General features: G+C 48.4%; 1 protein-coding gene across 3 annotated transcripts in view; it reads right to left on the minus strand.

The window, feature by feature from the left end:
* Zdhhc14 (zinc finger DHHC-type palmitoyltransferase 14) overlaps window positions 1-20,035 on the minus strand; it is a 268,390-nt gene that overhangs the window by 30,770 nt on the left and 217,585 nt on the right. For all 3 annotated transcript variants that reach the window (XM_032894755.1, XM_032894752.1, XM_032894754.1), the window contains exons 5-8: window positions 18,711-18,759; window positions 8,541-8,643; window positions 6,950-7,059; window positions 1,030-1,132 (exon numbers count right to left, since the gene is read on the minus strand). In XM_032894755.1, coding sequence (XP_032750646.1) covers window positions 1,030-1,132; window positions 6,950-7,059; window positions 8,541-8,643; window positions 18,711-18,759 — 365 coding nt within the window. The remainder of the gene's footprint in view (window positions 1-1,029; window positions 1,133-6,949; window positions 7,060-8,540; window positions 8,644-18,710; window positions 18,760-20,035) is intronic.

Raw genomic sequence — 20,035 nt, forward strand, 5'->3', positions numbered from 1 at the left:
GCAGAAGAACGGCAACACTGGGTTACATCCACACTGCTTTCAAAGGAGACCCATTAGCTAGCAAAGCAACAAAACCAAGAAGCCACGGCTAACAAACAATGAGCCAAGCATCTTCCTGCAGGAGGCTGGTGCCACGGGTGAATGGGGAGTGGGAGAATTTCCCGGCCCCAGGTCTTAGAGAAAGTCCGCTGCCAACCTTCACCTCACAGCTCTCTATGCTCATTAGCAAGATTTCCTCAAATCCACTCCCAAGAAAGCTCCTCTGTGTGACTTGGAAACTCCATGTAGGAGACTCAAACAGTAGAGTGGATTAGGGGCTTGAACTTCATGTCTCGAGGCAATGGGGAGGGCACTGCTGTCCAAACACCTCAGAAAATTCAGGCGCTGAGGGTCAGGGTCAACGTGCTCTGGTTGCAGATGTCTATGGCAAGGTGCTTCCTGCCCTCCCCCACCTCTTGGACAGTGGCGTGTGTACACTGCTTACATGCTCTGGTGTGCTGGCTTACACTGTAAATAAAGGAGCCCTTGGCCTGGGGCTGCAGGCTGGTCTGAGACTCAGGATGGGGTATGGAGAAATGGGGTGCTATCTACTGCCTATCTGTAGTAGCCAGGCACATTATTATAGTAGCAGCACGCTCGGGGTAAGAGACAGCAAGGAAATGGATACTATCGAACAGGTCCAGTCCTGGTGGGAAGGTAGGTCCTGGCCTTTAACTGTTCCCTGAGTTTGTGTGACATGTGTGTGTCATGCTACTGAAACAAAGAGATTGTGTGTGTGTGTGTGTGTGTGTGTGTGTGTGTGTGTGTGTGTGAAGTAACAAGCTAGCCAGACTAGATGACATGATCCCTCCCTGAATACTGTCCAACTTGGTCATTCCCTTCCCTGTGTCAGCACATCAGTCCCATTGATGATCCAGCTGTCCCTTCTACTAAAGCATTTTTCTGGGCATATATTATTGGGTCAGAGGGCATATCAGAAGAAGAGAAGGCATCACAGGGGACGATGGCCCCGATGCGGGCAGTACCTACCATGTCACTCTGCGACTGCGTGGCCCCATACATAGTGATACCATTTGATGGTGCTGCTGGCTGTGGTGTGTCGGGCTGGATATAGCCTCTTCTGTCGATTAGGCTGCAGGAGATAAAACAGAGGAAGGAGAGAGTGAGGCAAAGCTCAAAGATGAGAGCAACATGATTTAAACATCTAGGCCTGGGTTCTTCTACCATGGTTAGTCTCAGCTGTCAGTTTGATGGGTTCTAGAATCACCTGAGAGATGAGCCTCTGGGCATATCTGTGGGGGATTATCTTGATCAGGTTAACTAAGGAGGAGCAATCTTCCCACTGTAGGTGGTACCACTCCCTAGGCTAGGATCTTGGACTATATAAAAAGAAGAACGTGAACTGAGCATAAGCATCCACTGTTCTGTTTCTGGCGGATACAATGTAACTAGTTGTATTGATCTCCTGTCTGGATTTCTCTGTCATGAAGTACCTTTGAACTGTGAACCAGAGTAAATCCTCCCCCTACTAAGTTGCTTTTGTTAGGGTGTATTATCACAGACGCAGTAAGAGAGATTAAAACAGGCTCTTTCCTATGCAAGACCCACCTTGACATCTTGGACTATTCCATATGTATCCTTCGCATGAACCAGTTACCAAATCCTTCTTCCTTTAGGGCACCGCGATTCAAATGTGTGCATGCTAGAAAAGTGCATTAGCATGCAGCTACAGCCTCATCTGTCACTTCTACTTTTAAAGAGGCCCATGGCTCTGGTTGTTCCCCTTTTTTGGTCTAAATGTTTGTCATCTGCTACAGACCTCAGCAGCTTCCTCTTAGGCTCCTCCCACTGCCACAATTGTTCCCAACTTTCCTCTCCAGCTTCAAGCCAATGTCATCTTATGACAAGCCTGTGTCTTCTTATCACACTATTCAGATATATATTCTGAGTGGTCGGGCCATGCTAGTGCATTGCGGGAGACCCAGAGCAAGCCACACCTGCATGCACTCTTCTTCCCTCTCTGACTCCGTATTTCTCTTCAAACCATCCTCACCCAGGCCGCATTCCCTCTCACTTCCCTGCTCGCTGACACCGACTTGAAGGGGGAACATTGTGGGCTGAATTGTGTCCATCCCACGACCTGTAGATGAGACCCTATCTGTAATCTATGACTACTCTGCAAAGGCAAGAATGAGTTCCTAATCAACTGTGGAGGGGCTCAGCACACTGCAATTGATGTCCTGAAGACGACAGATGGCAGTGCCGTGTGGAGAAACAGACACAGGAAAGAGGCTGTGAGACACAGACAAGAACACAGAAGCTACAGACCAAGGATTGCTACAGAGGCTGGGAAGAGCAGGGGTGAGCTTCCTAGTTAAGAGGAAGCATGGCTGGATTGCTGGTGCCTTCCTTTCAGACTTCTAATCCCAGGCTGTGAGAACTATATGTTACTTTAAGCTCTCCTCATTATGGCACTTTCTTAGAGCACCCCAGAAAGTGCTACACAGGTAGTAAGAAGAAGACTTAGCTTCAGAGAATCCCTGAAGGGAGCCCCAAGGCCTGAACAGGGTGCATGGCTATAGGTTAGGTCTGTAGTGACAGGTAAACCTGACCTCTTGGAGAACGGCTCAGCCTGTATTGGGAAGGCAATGGGAGGTTCTTAGATGAACACTGGACTGCGGGCTACACGCTGTAAGATGACTGAAACCCTTTCATCTCTACATTGCGTTTGGTCATCGTGCTTTGTTGCAGCCCCTGCATATGCGATCTTTTGGATTTTCTTGATCAGCTAGACTACCCCTTCGTCACAGGCCCTTGTGCCTGCTATCCTTTCTGTCGAAACTCCCTTCCCTGAATTTCTTTCTAACTCCAACTCATTTGTTAGATGAGATCAAAATGTCACCTGTCTCCAGCCATGTTGCATACAAGATAGCACCTTTCTCTTGCACACCCCACACCAAGCAAAGCACTTACCCACCACATGTGCTCAGTGGTGTCAGGACATGGATTTGGCCTTGTATGACACTCCCTGCCACCCTGCCCTACTCTGCATTCTCCTCTACACTGATGAAATCATGTGGGGATCAGGATGTGTGCTTTATGCCCACCAGGACACAAAGACACATTTCCTTACTCGTAAACACACTGTGTGTGGTGGTTTAAGTAGATTTGGCCCTCACAGACTCATGTGCTTGTCCTGTGGGGAGAGGCACTATTAGGGGGTGTGGCCTCGTTGGAGGAAGTGCGTCACTGTGGGGGTGGGCTTTGAGGTCTCGAATGCTCAAGCTCTGCCCAGTGTGGAATTCCAGTCTCCTCCTGGCTCTCTTTGGACCCGGCTGTAGAATTCTCTGCTGTTCGAGCACCATGTCTGCCTGGATGGTGCCACGACAATAATGTCCTTTATAAGAGCTGCCTCGGTCGTGGTGTCTCCTCACAGCAATGGAAACCCTAAGGCACTGCAGCCTATTCTATAACATATGAGAGGCAGCTCAAGCCAAGTCTAAAGTGGACAGACTGCTTAGCAGGCCAGCGGGATAAGAAGGTCCTGCTACATGAGGAGGGCAGGGCAGAGAGAAGGGAAGGTGAGAAAGGCCAGGAGGAAGAGCAGAACATCTCCTTCATCAGCCTGGGGCCAACCCTGGAGAATCATTGACACAGAGAAAGGAGCCCAGGCCTTTCCTGTGGACTCGTGAGATTCTGTTAATTTGATTCAATGAGGTAGGGGGTAAAGGTGTAGAAATCACTCCAGCCAGCATCTTGGGTCACCACGAATAAAATGAAACACAGCTCAGTGTGCCAATTTCAGAAACTGTAGCTAATCTGTAACCATGGACTTCCCAGTCCAATGACTCAAGTAGAGCTGCAGTCCCTGTCACCAATCTAGAGCATTCTTTGCCTTCTCTCTGCTCATCCTGCCCATGGTCTCCTTCCCCTTCTGTAGATCCCTGGGCTGTTTCTAGACTGGTGCTGTCTAAGTTAAGACTTACTACTTGCCCCAGTCAACACTTCAATTAGCAGATCTCAGTTCACCCTTCTATGTGGTCTATGTGGACAGCTACTCTTGAGAAGTTCTTTCTAAAGGACTTGAATCTTAAAGACCATGGCCCCAATCCATATATATGGTCTTCGTTGCAGTTACTCTCACTGTGATGAAACACCATGACCAAAGAAACTTGGGAAGGAAAGGGTTTATTTGGCTTATATTTCCTCATCACTGTCATCATTGAAGGAAGTCAGGACAGGAAATCAAGCAGGGCAGGAACCCGGAGACAGGGAGCCGATGCAGAGGCCATGGAGGGTGCTGCTTACTGGTTTGCTCCCCATGGCTTGCTCAGCCTGCTTTGTTGTAGAATTCAGGATCACAAGCTCAGGAATGGCTGGGCCTTCCCTCCAGTCATGTTAAAAAAACATTTCCTGACAGGCTTGTCTATACCAAGATCTTATGGAGGCCAATTTTCCAGTTGGGGCTCTCTCCTCTCCGATGACTCTACCTTGTGTCAAGCTGATATAAAAACTCTCCAGTACAACTGACTGCTTGCCGGCTTGACTCATAAATGCCTCACTTTTCAGTTAGAACCTTTCCATTCTCATCGATTCCCACATTAAGATCACAATAGCAAACAAACCAAGCAACTTTAAAACTCCCACAGCACTTACAAATTCAAACATATGAAAATTTCAGCCTCTTTGAAATATCTAATTTCTTAAAAAATTCAAAATCTCTTAAAAGTTCAAAGTCTTTCAGCTGTAAAGATAAAAAAAAATTAAACGAGATACCGTCTCAGTTCAAGAGGGAAGACCCTGGGCACGCTCACAATGTGAACAGAACAAAACCAAACTCCAGTCGTGTAAACGCTCAATGTCCAATGTCTGGGAGTCACTCGTGACTTCCTGGGGTCCTACAAGGGACTTGGGATGCTTCACAGCTCCTCCCTCTGCAGCACACACAGCTTATCCACCAGCTCTGGCTGGTTCCACTCCACTGTTGTTGTTCTCGGGGGTCGTCCCACGGTCCTGGCATCTTCAAACGGCTGGGGTTCGCTACAGCAGCTGGGCTGCACCAATTGCCTCTCCTGGGCTTTCTTTCTGGTGCCAACCCTCAGCTTTTCTGTGTGACCTCTTCAGTCCTGGGTCTTCAATTCCCACTGAGGCTGCACCTTCACCAATGGCCTCTTCTGGCCTGTCACGGTGCCAAGCCTCAGCGGCTTTATGTGACCCCTCCATGCCTTTAAAGCCAGTCCCACCTGGGTGACTTTTACTTTGGCTGCCAGTGGGTGAGGTACAACCTTGTCTCCCTCTGGAACACGATTCTGTGTGCAGATTCTCAGGAAGCACTTCCCAGAAGACTTTACCTCAGTAATAGCTGGTCTTTCCTTAATCCCGGCTAATTTCTCAGCCCCCAGCTGATCAGCTAACTGGGTCCCCCAGCAAAGTAAAGGTTTCATTTCAGTAGTTCTGGTATCTCGTTAATCACAGCTGAATCTTCGTCCCCAGATCACCAAAACCACAGGATCTTAATCCAAAATTAACGAATGGCCCCAACTGAGTTTTTAAACTTCCTCTGAGATTTTACAAGCCATGCCGCCATCTCCTGTATGGCCCTCAACATTCTTATTGTCCAAGCTCCTAAAGAATAGCTCAGCAAACACTGACCACTCACTGGCTTTTCTTGCATAAATTTCCAAGTCCTTCCATAATCCTCCCCAAAAACAACACGGTCAGGTCTGTCACAGCAATAGACACAATACCAAATTGTCTTAGTCAGGGTTAGTTACTACTGGGGCAACGAAACACCATGACCAAAGAAACTTGGGGAGAAAAGGGTTTATTCATCCTTCAATTCCATGTCATTGTTTTAACCAAAGGAAGTCAGGACATGACCAAAGAAACTTGGGGACCTGCTTTTTTTTTTTTTAATTAACTTGAGTATTTCTTAAAGGGTTTATTCATCCTTCAATTCCATATCCACTGTTCATCATTGCCGCCCTCCCCCCAAAAGTTCTGGGGAAGTCAGGACAGGCACTAGGATAACAGGGCAGGAGCCTGGAGGGTCAGGAGTCTTTAGGTGAGTGGCTTAGTCCCTGGAAGCTCTGGTTGCTTGGCACATATGGGGGGCCCCTTCAAGCTCTTCCAGTTCTGGATTGCTCAACATTCTCAGTTCAGTGGTTTTGCTCAACCTGTATTTGCTGTATTCTTTTTATAGCTCCTGTCCGGTCTGCCTTCTTTGCTTCCATCCATCTTGTCTAATTGGGGGATGGGCCACCACCCTCTGAATGGGGACTGGGGCCTCCCTAAAGAAGGTCAATCACATTTTGATTATCCGTCTTGAGTTTCATTTGTTCTAGGCATCTAGGGTAATTCAAGCATTTGGGAAAGGCTCTGATGCATACCATGTATGTCTTTCTGTGATTGGGTTGCCAGGATGATATTTTGCAGCCAGAATTTCATAAAGTTATTGGAGACATAATATTCCATTGTGTAGATGTATCACATTTTCTGTATCCATTCCTCTGTTGAAGGGCATCCTCTGGCCACTCTTTTGGGTATATGCCCAAGAGAGGTATAGGATCCTCAGGCAGTTCAAGTGAGAAACCTCCAGCTGATTTCCAGAATGGTTGTCAGCTGCAACCCCACCAACAATAAGACCAGCCAGCCCTGAACACCATTCAGTCAGGGTTGTTTTATTTGCTGTTTGGTCAACCTGCTTTTTTATTTGCTCCAAATGGCACCACCCCATGGACTGGGGCCTCCCTGTCAATCACAAAGTAAGGAAAGGCTCTATGGGCTTGCCTGCAGCCAGATCTTATGGAGACATTTTCTCAGGTGAGGGCCCCTCCACTCAGGTGAGTCTAGCTTGTGTCAGCTGACATAAGACCAGCCAGCCCAACACCAAGTCAGTCTAGCTGTTTGGTCATTTGCAAATCCAGGCGTCCTGCTCTCTGCCTCTTACCTGGGAGAGATGGGCCCGCACAGGGCGACACAGCAATTCGTGAAGATGTTTCCATAGCTGTAGGGGTTGTAATTTTCTTTCCCTCTTTTATTGGACCAAGAGCCTTTGATCTGAAAGAAAACGAGCATCAGTGACACAATGTCTGGAGGACCAGTGCCGAGGTTTGGGCTAACTGAACCCAGAGATGCCTCCGAAAGATACAAAAAGGGCTGGGATACAGCTCAGCACGAGAATACAAGCTCATGCCAGACTCTGCTTCCATGGCTCTACCAACAGTAACCACTGGCAGAAACTGAGGCACATTTCTGAGGGAAACAAGCATTTATAGGAAAAGTTAGAAATATCCTCAAACAGGAGCCTAGATTAGGAAGAGAATGACATTCTCTGGGGAAAAAAAAATCCTCATTTAAGATTATACTGTGGCACTAGAAGTTCCTCTAGTGGAAAATGAATACTGTTTTTCATATTCACATCTAGCACCCTAAGTCTTGTTTATTGTTGTGTCATGTGTGGGGTGCACATACGTGACCATGTAAGGGTATGCGCCTTGCATATGGAAGCCAGGAAATGATGCCCGGCGTCCTTTGACTGCTCTCTGGAGATGTTGTTGTCCTAGACGGTGTCTCTTACCAAACCTGAAACTTGTGGCTTTGGCTAGGCTAGCTGGCCAGTGACTCACGGGTTCTGCCTGTCTCTGTCCTACCTCTCCCACTTTCCCTGCCAGGCTTACGTAGCCATGCCCAGATACATGGGTACTGGGGAGTCAAATCCAGGCCCCTGTGAATCCAGAGCAAGGCTCCTATCCAACCCTAAGTCATAATTAAGTGAACGCTAACAGAAACACCATTAGCACGGGTCCCTTAATTGCCAATTTAGACTGAGAATTCAGCCTCTTGTTAAAACTGTCTGTTTTGCAGATTCCAATATTCACAGTTATCGGATCGAATGTGCTGTTCCGGCAGTTTTTTAATCTCTCTTATCATCATTTATTTTCCTTAGCTTTTGTTTACGGGAACTGGATCTGTTCTGAGACATTTAACATGCATAGGGAAAACATCTCAGCATGAAGATCAAGCGAGAACTGCACTTGCTGGGGCATCGTTTCCAACATTATGTTTTCTGTTTTTTCCCCCTCCACCACCTCTACTTGCACAGGCAGATGCTCCTGGACTCAAAGTTCAACTTCACCTTAGGGTAATTTCCTCCACAAACCAGAGCTATTAAGGATGAACGTTAAGATTCCAAGATGTCAGCCTGCCACGGTTTGTCTTTGTTTGGAGGAAGTGTTAACAGCTGCCTCCAAAATTATTTAAAAGGATTTGAAGAGGCTCCTCAAGGTTGGAACTGGGCGTCACTTGGCTCATCTTAGAATGGCTTTGACATCGTGGCAAAATACAGGAGGATAGCGGGATGCCACGTACATACATGTAGGACCCCGGCAGGGTGTCCACTGCATTCTCTGTCCCCAAGGTTCTCACAGCTGGGTGGGGTGTATGGGAGAAGGTGACCCCTGATCTCTCACTCCATCTTCCTCCTCCAAGGCTAACCACACAAACACATGCAAATACCCACGTTATGGTCAGGGACTTACATCTTCGTTTGTGGTCTGGTTGGAGCTGATCAGGTACGTGTGGAAACCTGAGAGGCCAATGATGGACCAGACGGAGAAGAAGCATATTACAGCCTCTAGGACAGTGGGCGAGTCAAGGAGATCAACAGTAGTAGGATCATGGAGCTTCTCATGGCTTCCAGAGAGGCTGGACATCAGGAAGTGAAGGGCTGAAACTCCCACAGGCGGTTCTGGGCTCCTTCCAGCCTCTGATCCTTTCCTGTCTGATCAGACACCCTCCCCCTTCAGTCCAGGGTCACACTCACACTTTCTGTCACCTCCTCCCCCAGTGTAGAGTGACATTCACAGTTCTGCTAGGCTCCCTGGGGATCACTTACTCCTTCAGATGGGCCATTTCCCTCTGGACCAGTGTCCCCTTTGACCTTCCCCTTCTCTGACTTGTAAAGCAACCAAGGATGGACAGAAGCTAGCAGTGCCTCAGACCTTTGATGAAAGCATTAAATATTAAATGTCCCTCTGAGTTTAGCTTCTGAATGTTGAGGACTGTCTCACCAACAAGCTTCCCCCTCCCATAGGGTAGCTTCTGTAGACTGTCTGAGCTCAGCTTATGAGGTGAGCGAGAAGCACTGATGCCTGTGAGCTGCAGGGCGACTCCAAGTGGGGAATCAGGCTGGGGTGCTCCCTTCTGGGGACCTCTGTGTAGTGAGAATTTCAGAATTTTGGCTTCTTTAAAAAACACAGAAATATTATAAGAACATGGTCTTATTCTAATCTCAGGTGTGATATATGGGGCTGCTATAGATTGTCTGTAGCAGTTGACTATGATTTGCCTCGTGCTCTAACAGGGGTGTGATTTTGTCAGCTGCAGATAGTTTCTGCAGTTGTGTGACGTTTGGAATTCTGGGAGACTTTTCAGAGGCTACATAAATGCTGGGGCACCAAGTAGTGGGTTGTTGTTGGGTTCTTGGTTGCAGTTTATTAAGTAGTTAAGTATCCTGACAGCAAAGATCGAACTTGCTGCAAGGACTCAATGCCCCTAATCAGCAGGGTGTAGTCTAACAATAACATCCCCTGCTTTCTGATTCCTAACCTTAGGGATCTCTATCCTTTACTCTGTATCCTTTTTTCTCTCTTCTTGGGTGTTGTGGAGAAGGGTGGAAGAAAAAAGAATTCACAAAGTAGCAAAATATCGGCTACACCCCTGACCAACTCCACAGCCAAACCCTGGCACAAGACACGTGTTCAGGCACTGGGAGAGAACAGTGAGAGGAAGCCAGGCATTCAACATGATACACAGCCACCAAGCACAGCCACCAACGGAGGAACAGCGTGGCCTTCACCAGATGGCATTGATCAACCAAGAATGTGGTTAATTTGAAAGGATGAGAGGATTTTTCTGTCCCACAAATGTTTATAAGAGTCTATTTACAAGATACAGATGTTTCTCAGGAGAAACCATTTTATCCTGGAGCAGATCTGGGGGTTTAAATATACATCTTGCATTCTCCCAGCAGCGAGTTACAGACTGGGGTAGGCAAAGAAGCCTTGTACTTTCCTCCTGCGACCAAAGGTGGAGGTAGAACAGCCTGTGTGTTGTCATCACTGTTTCCAGGCTGAAAATAATTCTCCTTAGAAGACAGAACTGAAGACATTGCCCAGTGACTCAGTGTGGTGACAGAGGCTGCTGTTATCAACAGGGAGTCTCACATCAAATGGGAAAAGTAAACAGGCTCGAGCTGAGAGGTGACTGACATTATAAAAGGCACAACATCTAGAGAAACATAGGAAGTCTAGTCAGGGATGCAGCCTCTGTGTCATCCAGGGCTATCCCTGGATGGAAAGGGCTCTGGGGAGCTCTGTGTGTACATGGGGCAGTGGCTCATGCAGCTTAATGGCCAGGGCTCCCATATGTCCTTTCTTTCCCTCCCTATCTGGGCTGGGAGGTGGCTCAGGAGGATGTCATCTTTCACTGGCTACAAAGTAGAGGTAGAGTCCAGAAGGGCAAGATTAAGTGACCAGAGGGGAGGCTAAGCCAGGGAAATGAGGTCGAGCCAGAGGCGGTGGTGACATTAGTGACAACTCTGTGCAGGTAAGGGAAAAGGACAGACATTGAATCAAAGTGACCTGGGAGCTGGGAAAAAAAGATGTGGTCCAGGGGAGAAAGAGAATAACGATGGAAGTGGAACATCAACCTCGGAAACATCTGTGCATCACCACATGATTGCAACCAGACAGGATGCTGCGGAAGTCAAAATAGAAGGCTCAAACATGAACCATAGAACTACAACAAGCAGGGGATCATCGTTTGGGCTCTGGACTTTTGGCTACTCAATTTGCAATGTGACCTGCAATTATTAATGCTTCCATTAGGAGGCAGTGTAATTGGTGGGAGAGGAATTGTAAGGGTTTCTAGAAATAGAGAGAGAGAGAGAGAGAGAGAGAGAGAGAGAGAGAGAGAGAGAGAGAGAGATTGATTGATTGAATCTATGGGTATACCCATAAGCCTTTGTAAGTCAGAGTCCAACCTTGAGACAGGTCTCTCACTGTCCTGAAGTTTGCTAAGCATGCTAGGCTGGTGCCCAGAAAGCCTCAGGAATCTGTCTTTACTTTCACACTATTAGGATTATAAACATATACTACTATGCCCAGCTTCAATTCATGGGGTCTGAACTCAGGGTCCATGCTTGCGAGGGAAGCACTTTGCCAACCGAGCTAGCACCCCAGCCTGGAAAAATGTAATTTTATATGAATGTCTTATGCCTTGGAAGCATTTCCTCACTGGTTAGTAGGATGTAGTGCTACTGTGAGCTTTTAGCTGTCACAAAATGACATGATGCCCAGGGACAAAGGGAGGCACTTTTGCCATTCCCACCCAGACGATAATGCTGCCTAAGTCTATGTGTCTTGAGGAACAGGCAGGCTCTTCTGTAACAATGGCCACCATGGCTGGAGGCATATCAGCATTGTACTAAAGACCTCAGAAGAACCGACTCACTCCACCCTGGGAGTAGCCCACTCATAAATGCCACTTCCACTTAACCATTGAGAACACCAAGGTGGGAAGCTTTAGAAACAGCTGAGCTGGAGTTGTATCTCAGGTGGTAAGCGCTTACCTTGCACAAACAATACCCTGCGTTCAGTCTTTGGCACTGCAGGAAACCAGGCTTGGTGGTACAGGCTATGATACTCCAGTACATCCAGAGGTGGATGTGGGAGGAGCAGAAGTTCAAGATAATCCTTGGCTACAGGGTGACTTTGAGGCCAGCTTTGGCTACCTGAGACCCTAGCAATGACATAGACCAGAACTGGGTGTTGAATGCCAGAAGTCTACACAGCCAGCACAAGAGGACTCTTCAGCTGGTTTTTCCCCAATTCTTGCTGGAGGCCAGTGGTCCTAGGCTGACCTCATCCCATTCAAGGGACAGAGGGACCCTTCCTATAAGATTGGGAGTCTGTGGAAACTGGATGAAGCGCTCTCCTTATATCTGCTCTCAGATTCAGGTACAGATGTTTCACTGGCCCCAGCGGTTTGTCCTGTAAGGAGGATCAGGGAGTGCTTGTCTCTTAAAGGCTGCAAAACCCTGTTTCTCATTTTAAAAAACAGAAATGAGAAGAAACAAATTCCACTGAGAGTCAATTCAATAAGAAGTTGGATGTTTGTTGACTGAATCGGGGATGGCTTCGGATTACAATCCTTTCTACTGCCACTCTTCCACCTCTCTCAGCGTCCATCGAATAAGACAGACAGCAGCTCCTTTTTGGCTAGGAGCTAGTTATGAATTCTCTGAAACTCCCGAGAGTTCCCATGAAGGGCAGAATGTTCAAAGTCTCGGAAAAGTGCTGGCCTACAGAGGGGCCAGAGCCTACCCGTGAACCAGAGGGCAGGCCGGGCAAGCACTGGCTCAGTGCTCCAGGGAACAGGCTCTGCTTGCAGGGGGAGTGGTGGGAGAAGGGGAAAAATAAGGCAGAGACTTGGAGGAGATCCAGACAAAATGGCTAAGGATGCTTCAGGCTGTGGGGAATCATAGGCAATGGGAGACCACTGAACTACACCTTCAGCATCTTGGGGTTCTTGTCCTTTTCCTAGGAAGATGCACAAACAAAATTCAAAAAACTTCCCTGAAGTGCCTCCCCACTACGGAGACACAGAGGCCTCCCGTCAAGCTGGTTAAGTTCTTCCTGATCTCTTTATTTCAGGCAGGAAGCTGAGGCCCAGAGATCAAGTCCCCTTTAAAAGCTCACAGCAGAACGGAACCGAATCTAGCCCCTGGACAGCTAGGAGACGCATGCCCCTTTTCAAGACCCCAAGCTGTGGCAGTGCCGTGTGGCAGCTGTAGATTTGCAGCCTCGGCACTCATAATGGTAAGGCCAAGATAGAGACAGTTCCTTTTTGGCCCCGTATGAAATGTGTGTTGGTGGGTTTCCTTAGTAACAAGGATCTCTGGATGGCCAGGGAGGGACCACATTTAGGGGGCTCTGCCTGGGCCTTCTTCTTTCTGCCATTTCCAAGATGTGTTGGGCCACGTCTTGGTGGGCTCCGGGTGTGAGATCAATAGTCCTCATTAGAGAGAACTCGACACAGTGGGGGTTGCTGTCTAAAACATAAGAAACAGTGTTGCTGGCTTGGGGCTGTGTCTGCCTGGCAGCGTGTACTAAAACAGGTACATCTCTCAGGAATGGCTCCTTCAAAATCTGGGTTCTGTCCTTCAGATGGAGTGCTCTACCTAGAGGTAGAAAAACCACATCTGCGCTGTCACCTGGCCACCTACCCATGACAGTGGCAATTTGCATGAATGAGTGACCCTGTGGACAGGGGAAATGACTCTTTCACAGGTCCATCTTCCCATAGTCCTTCCCTCAGACCTTCTTCTCCTGTGTGTGGAGGATCCAAATTCACAGCAGCAGTCACCAGGATCCCAACGGGAGCTTTTAAGAAGCAGAGTCTGACAAACGGGCTCCAGAGGCCATTTAGTGACGAGGTATACAAGAGTGGGAAACCGAGTAAGAACTGCCACCGTGTGAGGGCATGGAAAGACCCTGCTAGGGATGCTGCTAGAGCAAGGGACAGCACTGGGACAGGGTGAGTCCAGACATGGCTCACAGCACCAGGATGGGACAGGATTCAAAGTTGGGAGGATAAACTTGTGATTATAAGGCAGGTGACCAGGGACCAACAACATTCCCAGGATGCATTTGGGAACCCATCAGGTAAAAACCACGTTCCTGTCAATTTCCCTACTGGGCACAGCTTCTACCTTCCCTGCTCACTGTCTGTGGGCGCTGCCTGCCTTGGTCGCCCAGCCAAAGGTGCTGTCCTCGGGCTCAGCTTCCCAAAGTGTTGGGATTAAAGGTGTGAGCCACCGCGCTGGCTCTGCGATCTTACCTCTGCAACAGGACGGAAAGGAAGGAATGTGAAGACCCCCCCAAGGTCATACTGCGTATGCAGAGAGTTTTAGAAGGTAGTTCAAAAAGAGAGAGGTAGATCTGTCTCCCTGTAAAGTCAAATTTCAGGACGACACAGAGAGTAGGGTCCTGGTATGTAGCGATCCCTTGGCTACATACAGGTGTGTGTGCGAGCATGTGCAGGCATGAATTCCAACTTCCGGAAGGCATACAGAGACTGACAGAGTCCACACAGCAAAGGGTAGGGCATCCCTTCCTTTCTTCCCATTATAGTTCTCCTGGGACTATTTTAGAACTTTCTACCTTAATCACCTGCCTACCCACACTGTGATCCTCTGAAACATAACTGGAGGCTTAGGCTCAGGCCTCCCTTCCTCTCATTGGTTGGGGTTGGTGGGAAGACACTGGCCTCTTCTGAGTGGCGCAGGGCTGGAGTGGGGAGACTGTGACTCTGGCTTAGGTGGTGTTAGGCATGTCACTGGACTTTGCTGGACAGGTGCAGCTGTATATGACACTAAGGACACTAAGGGTGTCTGTCTTGATTTTCTTGGAGTCCTTTGGTCATCAACATCGACCAGCATGGGCAGGCCAGCAAAGGCTGATGCTTCATTATTTTCCCACTGAGCCATATGGTGGGTGTCCTTCTTTCTGCCAACCTTCTAGTAAATTCTATTAAAGGAGACCAGTGCCCATTAGTCTGTGGAGGCCTCTCGGGCGGGCAAGCATTGAAATGAATGCAAATTGGAGATAAAGAGGCTTTCTAGGGGAAAGCCTTCACAAATGCCGAATCAATTACCACTTGATTTACCAACCACAGGAAATCCTTTTCATTTGGGGAGCTCCGAACAATAAGTCATGATTACCAATGACTGTAATCCCTTTAATGAGATGTTAATGCCACGCTATATTGACTTGATGGCGCATGGCAGGGTCTCCTCTCGGGGGATTCTTCAAGGATGCCCAGGGTACCCTGGTCTCCCCTGCACATGCTCCCAAGGGTTTCTGCCTTTGAGAACAAGAGGAGACAAAGTCTGCCACATGGCTCCCTGGCATGTCTGACCAGTGACCTTTTCCTGCGGGGTGCGGCTTCCATATGTTTCCCTCCTTTTGTTTAGCAAGTGGGTAACTAAAGGGGAATCCCTTAAAGTTACTATGGAGTGGTAAAGGTGTGTGTGTGTGTGTGTGTGTGTGTGTGTGTGTGTGTGTGTGTGAGAGAGAGAGAGAGAGAGAGAGAGAGAGATCAATCTCTGAAGTTTTCTTTGTAAATGTACCTCAGAACTCACCATTTATCTTCAATTTATTCAATGTTAGTGTCTCCCTTGTCTCCTGTGACCTTTTGTCTCCAAAGCACCCCATGTCGTGCAACCTCCTGTTAATGTTCTGATGTGAAATGTCCCCTCTAGTTCGGTTTCCAGCTGGTGGCACGTTTTGGGGGAGGTAACCTGGGGCTTAAATGGCAGGGTAGGTCACAGGAGTCAGGCTTGAGGGACAGAGGCTTGGCTTCTGACCCTAGTCTTGCTTCCTGTTCTTTAAAGATGAGAAGAACCTCCACTACAAACGCCTAGCTCAGTGAGCTCCACCATGAGGGACTACAGCAACAAGCTGCAGTGTCCCCCACCCCTCACTCCTCATCCCCCACTCCAGACAGAGAACCTTTCTGAAGCATTTTTGCCTCAGAGACGGGAAAAGTTGCAGGTCCTCAGGACCATCCCATTGCCCTTCCCCCACCTTAGGCCAATGACTCTCACCACATTGCTTTCCCCACCCAACCGCCCCTTGCCTCACTTAAGCACAGTTTGTGACGTTACATGCTCACAGAGGGAGAAAGAGGCAGGCTTGCGGTGTGCATGTGACACACCATAGACCAGGCCTTCCCAACTGAATGTGCTTCAAAGGCCAGGGTCCGTGGTCGTGGTCGTCAGCTTTGTGACCCTCAGGTGTGGCTCATTAAGGAAGGAGTTCAGCAAAGGAATTTCACGGGACAGGCTGGCGTGTAGCTCTCCTCTGTCTGAACCCAACTGGCTGGGAATGCTAAAGGCTTGGTCCTGTGTGTTTAGAGTAGGTTCTCCTTCATCTGTTTCTGAGAGGGAGGAGGGGGCTCTCATAAAAGTAGGGTTGGGGCAGCTACCTAAATGGCTGACCAGAGGCTCTCTCTCCCTTGCAGCCTCTGCTTCTTTGATGTGAAGATCAAAGGGAGTCCCTGAAGTGGTGGGCAGGCCTTGGGAAGCAGGAAGGGATGGGAAGGGCAAAGGAGGACCAATCCAAAGGCTGAGGCTGTGATGCTGACTAGGATGTGGCTTACTGAGTCCCCTGGGCTGTCTGTGACCCTCTCTCTCCCTCCCTGTCCACTCATAATGGGTCACAGTGATCCTATACGCCACTGGGGCTGGTGGGCGGTTCTTTTCTCCTAAGGTCCTTCCTGTCATTGGTTAATATTGCCATCATTTACATTGACATTTCCGGTAAAGTGCTGTGGTTAGCTATGAGGTACATGTGCCTCCCATGTCTCTCATTTCCTCAGTGACATTGGTTTTTAGTTGGGTATTTTTCAGAATAAATCTGCTATGAGAAGCCTCTGCCTGGGCCCTTATTTCTCATCGAAATATGTTTAGGCCATGGTCAGGAGACCAAAATGTCTGAAAAGATAAGGTATCTCCTCCTCCTGGAGGACCCACCAGTATCCACGAGGCTCAGATCAGCACTCAGGAGATTCAGCTCAACCCTTCCTCCGGAAGATTTATGCAGCCCTGTTTGGAAGCCTGAAGGCCTGGAGAGGGTGAGCTATAGGCAGCCCAGCCGTCAGTCAAGGGTCAGCTCTGGAAGCGTTACAGATCTGACTCACCCGCCACACACTGGTACCAGCCTTGGGCCTGGTTCTCATAAAACGGTGGTTTTCAACCCGTGGGTTACAAGCCCCATAGGAGTCTCAGATCAGATATCCTGCATATCACATATTTACATTATGATTCATAACAGTAGCAAAATTACATTTGTGAAGTAGCAACGAAATAACGTTATGGTTGGGGTCACCACTGTTGGCATTCTGTCTAAGCTCCGCCCACAGTTACCTGGCAACAGCCAGGTATGCCTGACACTATAAAAAAGGCTGCTTGCCACACCCCACCCCTGCCCCCTGCTCTCTTGTCCCTCTCTTGCTCTTGCCTTCCTGCCCCTGCTCTGTCCTCCCACCCCCGGCCCCCTCCATGTGCCCCTGGCTTGTCTCTACTTCTCTACTCTGTCTCTGCCTTTCTCTGCCTCTGCTACCCTCTTGACTCCCCTCCCCACGCCCTGAATAAACTCTATTCCATACTATACCATCGTGTGGCTGGTCCCTCAGGGGGAAGCGCACAGAAGCACTCCCTACCCCCACACCTCATCACACCTCCATAGAACACATCCCCCCCCCTTACCTTCTTATAAACACATCAACCACAACATGAGGAACTGTATGAAAGGGTTGCAGCACTAGGAAGGTTGAGAACCACTGTCACAAAACATGCTTCACTGTAAGACCCTTTGAAGCAATATCCTCTGAATCTGGAGGTTGCGGGGGCAATGGCTGTGTGAGGGTCACACTCTGGGTGCTGTGGGAAGGAACAAGGGATGCCATTCCTTGTCGAACCTGTTCTCAGCCACTCAGAAGAGCACTTCACTCCACGGACCAGCCTTTCTCCTCGCTAACTGTAACAAACTCCAGTTGTCTGGATCATTAACAGGAGATGGGACATGTGGAATTTATTCTTCAACCCCACCCCCCTTTGCTCCTTATCAGCATTCCCAGTCCCCTTCCACTATACAGACACCATTAACAAGTTATCAGCTGATTGAGGATGCACGGACAACGGTCTCCTGTGCAGTCCACAGTGCTCTGTGGGACCAGAAGGAGATAATGTCTATTGTGTAAATAAATGCCCACCCCCCCTCATGCACACACACATTCATTCCATACTCCAGGGCCCAGCAGCATGGGTGGCTCTACTTCATAAAGCACACGCTTACATTCCACCTTGGAAAATCACTTAGGTGAATAACGAAGAGTTCAAACGTGGTCTAACCCGTTCCTTAGGTGAAGGAGAAAGAACTGACTTGGGAGGAGCTAGGCCAGCAGGCCCTTCTGTTTGATTCCACGGCAAATCAGCATAAACCTAGGCCCACTCAGCAGAAGCCCACACGGCACTTAATACACAGACTTCATTTTTCTTTTAAGATTAAAAAAAATATCAGGGTGTGTGAATATACTCACTGTTTGGGAGGTAGGAAATGGTCCCCGCTTGGCTAAGTGACTTAAGTTCTGTCTAGAGACAATAGCGGTCACTGCACTTGCAGAGGAACATTGTAAATTCCCCAGAGTCTCCCAAATAGCCCAGGCCCCTCGCCTGCTGCTCCATGCCCCAAACAGGCTCATACTGGGCATCCATGAAGGAGAGAAGCACCCGCCAATCACAGTAACACCAGGCCGGCTCACAGCTCTCCTTCAGCCTAACCTGATGGAGCACGAATCTCAGCCAGCATCTGGGGTGGGAGGGGCAGATAAAACTCCATACACAGCTTTCTACCTAAGGAGCTCTTCAGCTTGGACCAGGCTGGTGAGTCACCTGGAGACTCGACATTCAGACTCGAATGTTCTGTGAGGCTCCCCATGCCTTTGCGGGGTGACTGAGGATGTGATGTAAAAGAAGAAAAGCCAAAGCCGGAGAACTAAAGGGATAAGAATAAATAAAGACCGCAGGGGCTGGAGAAGTACTGACTGCACGAGCCAAGTCCCCACTGAGCCACCGGAAAGGATATCTCGCTGGACTGTCCTTAAGGGCATCGAGGAATCCCTTTTGCTGTGAACCTGTGGGAAAGCAGCCAACATTTACTGTTCAGACACTCATCCCCCCACACCCCAATGCTCAGCACTCCTATCTACATGAGAATAGGCCTCAGACATCCACTAAACCATCCTGTATTCGGAAAGCCTTGGGGCACCCAGTTTACTGATCAGAGAGCATGATTTCCCCAAGATGGCAGATTCAGAATTAGAACCAACATCTGCAGGACGTTAATTTTTTTTCAATGAAAGCAGATGTGTATCTGTATATTCTCCCATAAATTATGTCTTTGATTACTCTTGTGTTCTCTTCATTTTAACAGGAAAACAAAATCCCACACAGTTTCTTCTGTTTTGCCCACAATTGTTAACTTTTGGCAGTAGAGGTCTTGGGAATTTAGCTACCAGCAACTGTCCTCCTGGGTAGTTATTCCTGCCCAGAATAAACAGAGATAAAGTTCATTTACTGAATCCTTTTGGGTGACAGTGTTGTCCTTGTCCTGCAAGCTAAGCTTGAGCTAAGCTGCATTGGATGAGACGAGGGATTGTGTTTGATACAATACTTCAAACAAGTTTTGAAGATTGTTTTAGTGTGTGTGTGGTGTGTGTGTGTGTGTGTGTGTGTGTGGTGTGTGTGGTGTGTGTGTGTGTGGTGTGTGTGTGTGTGTGAGGTGTGTGGTGTGTGTGTGTGGTGTGTGTGTGTGTAGTGTGTGTGTGTGGGTGTGTGTGGAGTGTGTGTGTGTGTGTGTGTGTGTGTGTGTGTGTGTGGGTGCATGAAGCATGTGACCAGGTATGAGTGTGAAAGCTTGTGAGCCGTGGAGTCTATGAGTGTGTGTGAGTGTGTGATGAACTGTATAAGTGTGTATATGTGTTTTCCTGGTGCTGAGCAAGTGGAAAGTTCTGGAACGCAGGGCTGAGGATTGCAATGCAAACTGACAGGGTGAAATGGAAGCATTTTGAACTTCCCTGAAGAGTGTAAGGTGTGCCTATTTCAACCACGTGGAAATTCATTGTGCCGTAACAGAGTTTGGGCCTGGTTAATTTTTGGCACATGATGTTTTTATTTGTTTGCAAGTTTTTTTCATAAGAAAGGTTATAAAATTTATAAAAGAATGTAAAGCAAAAAAACACTAATTCTGAGCATCACGTGTGTGCAGGGCATTGAGACTTACTCTTCTCATGTGAACAACTGCTTCCTTCAAACGTCCTCTGACACCCTTGGCTTTTTCTCTGTTGCTTTTGTGCATGAATCCACAGACTAACTTTGCTTTTGCCATTTGGGGATCCAAAAAGCCCCAGG

This window comes from Rattus rattus, chromosome 2 (assembly GCF_011064425.1).
Source record: "Rattus rattus isolate New Zealand chromosome 2, Rrattus_CSIRO_v1, whole genome shotgun sequence".
NCBI lineage: Eukaryota > Metazoa > Chordata > Mammalia > Rodentia > Muridae > Rattus > Rattus rattus.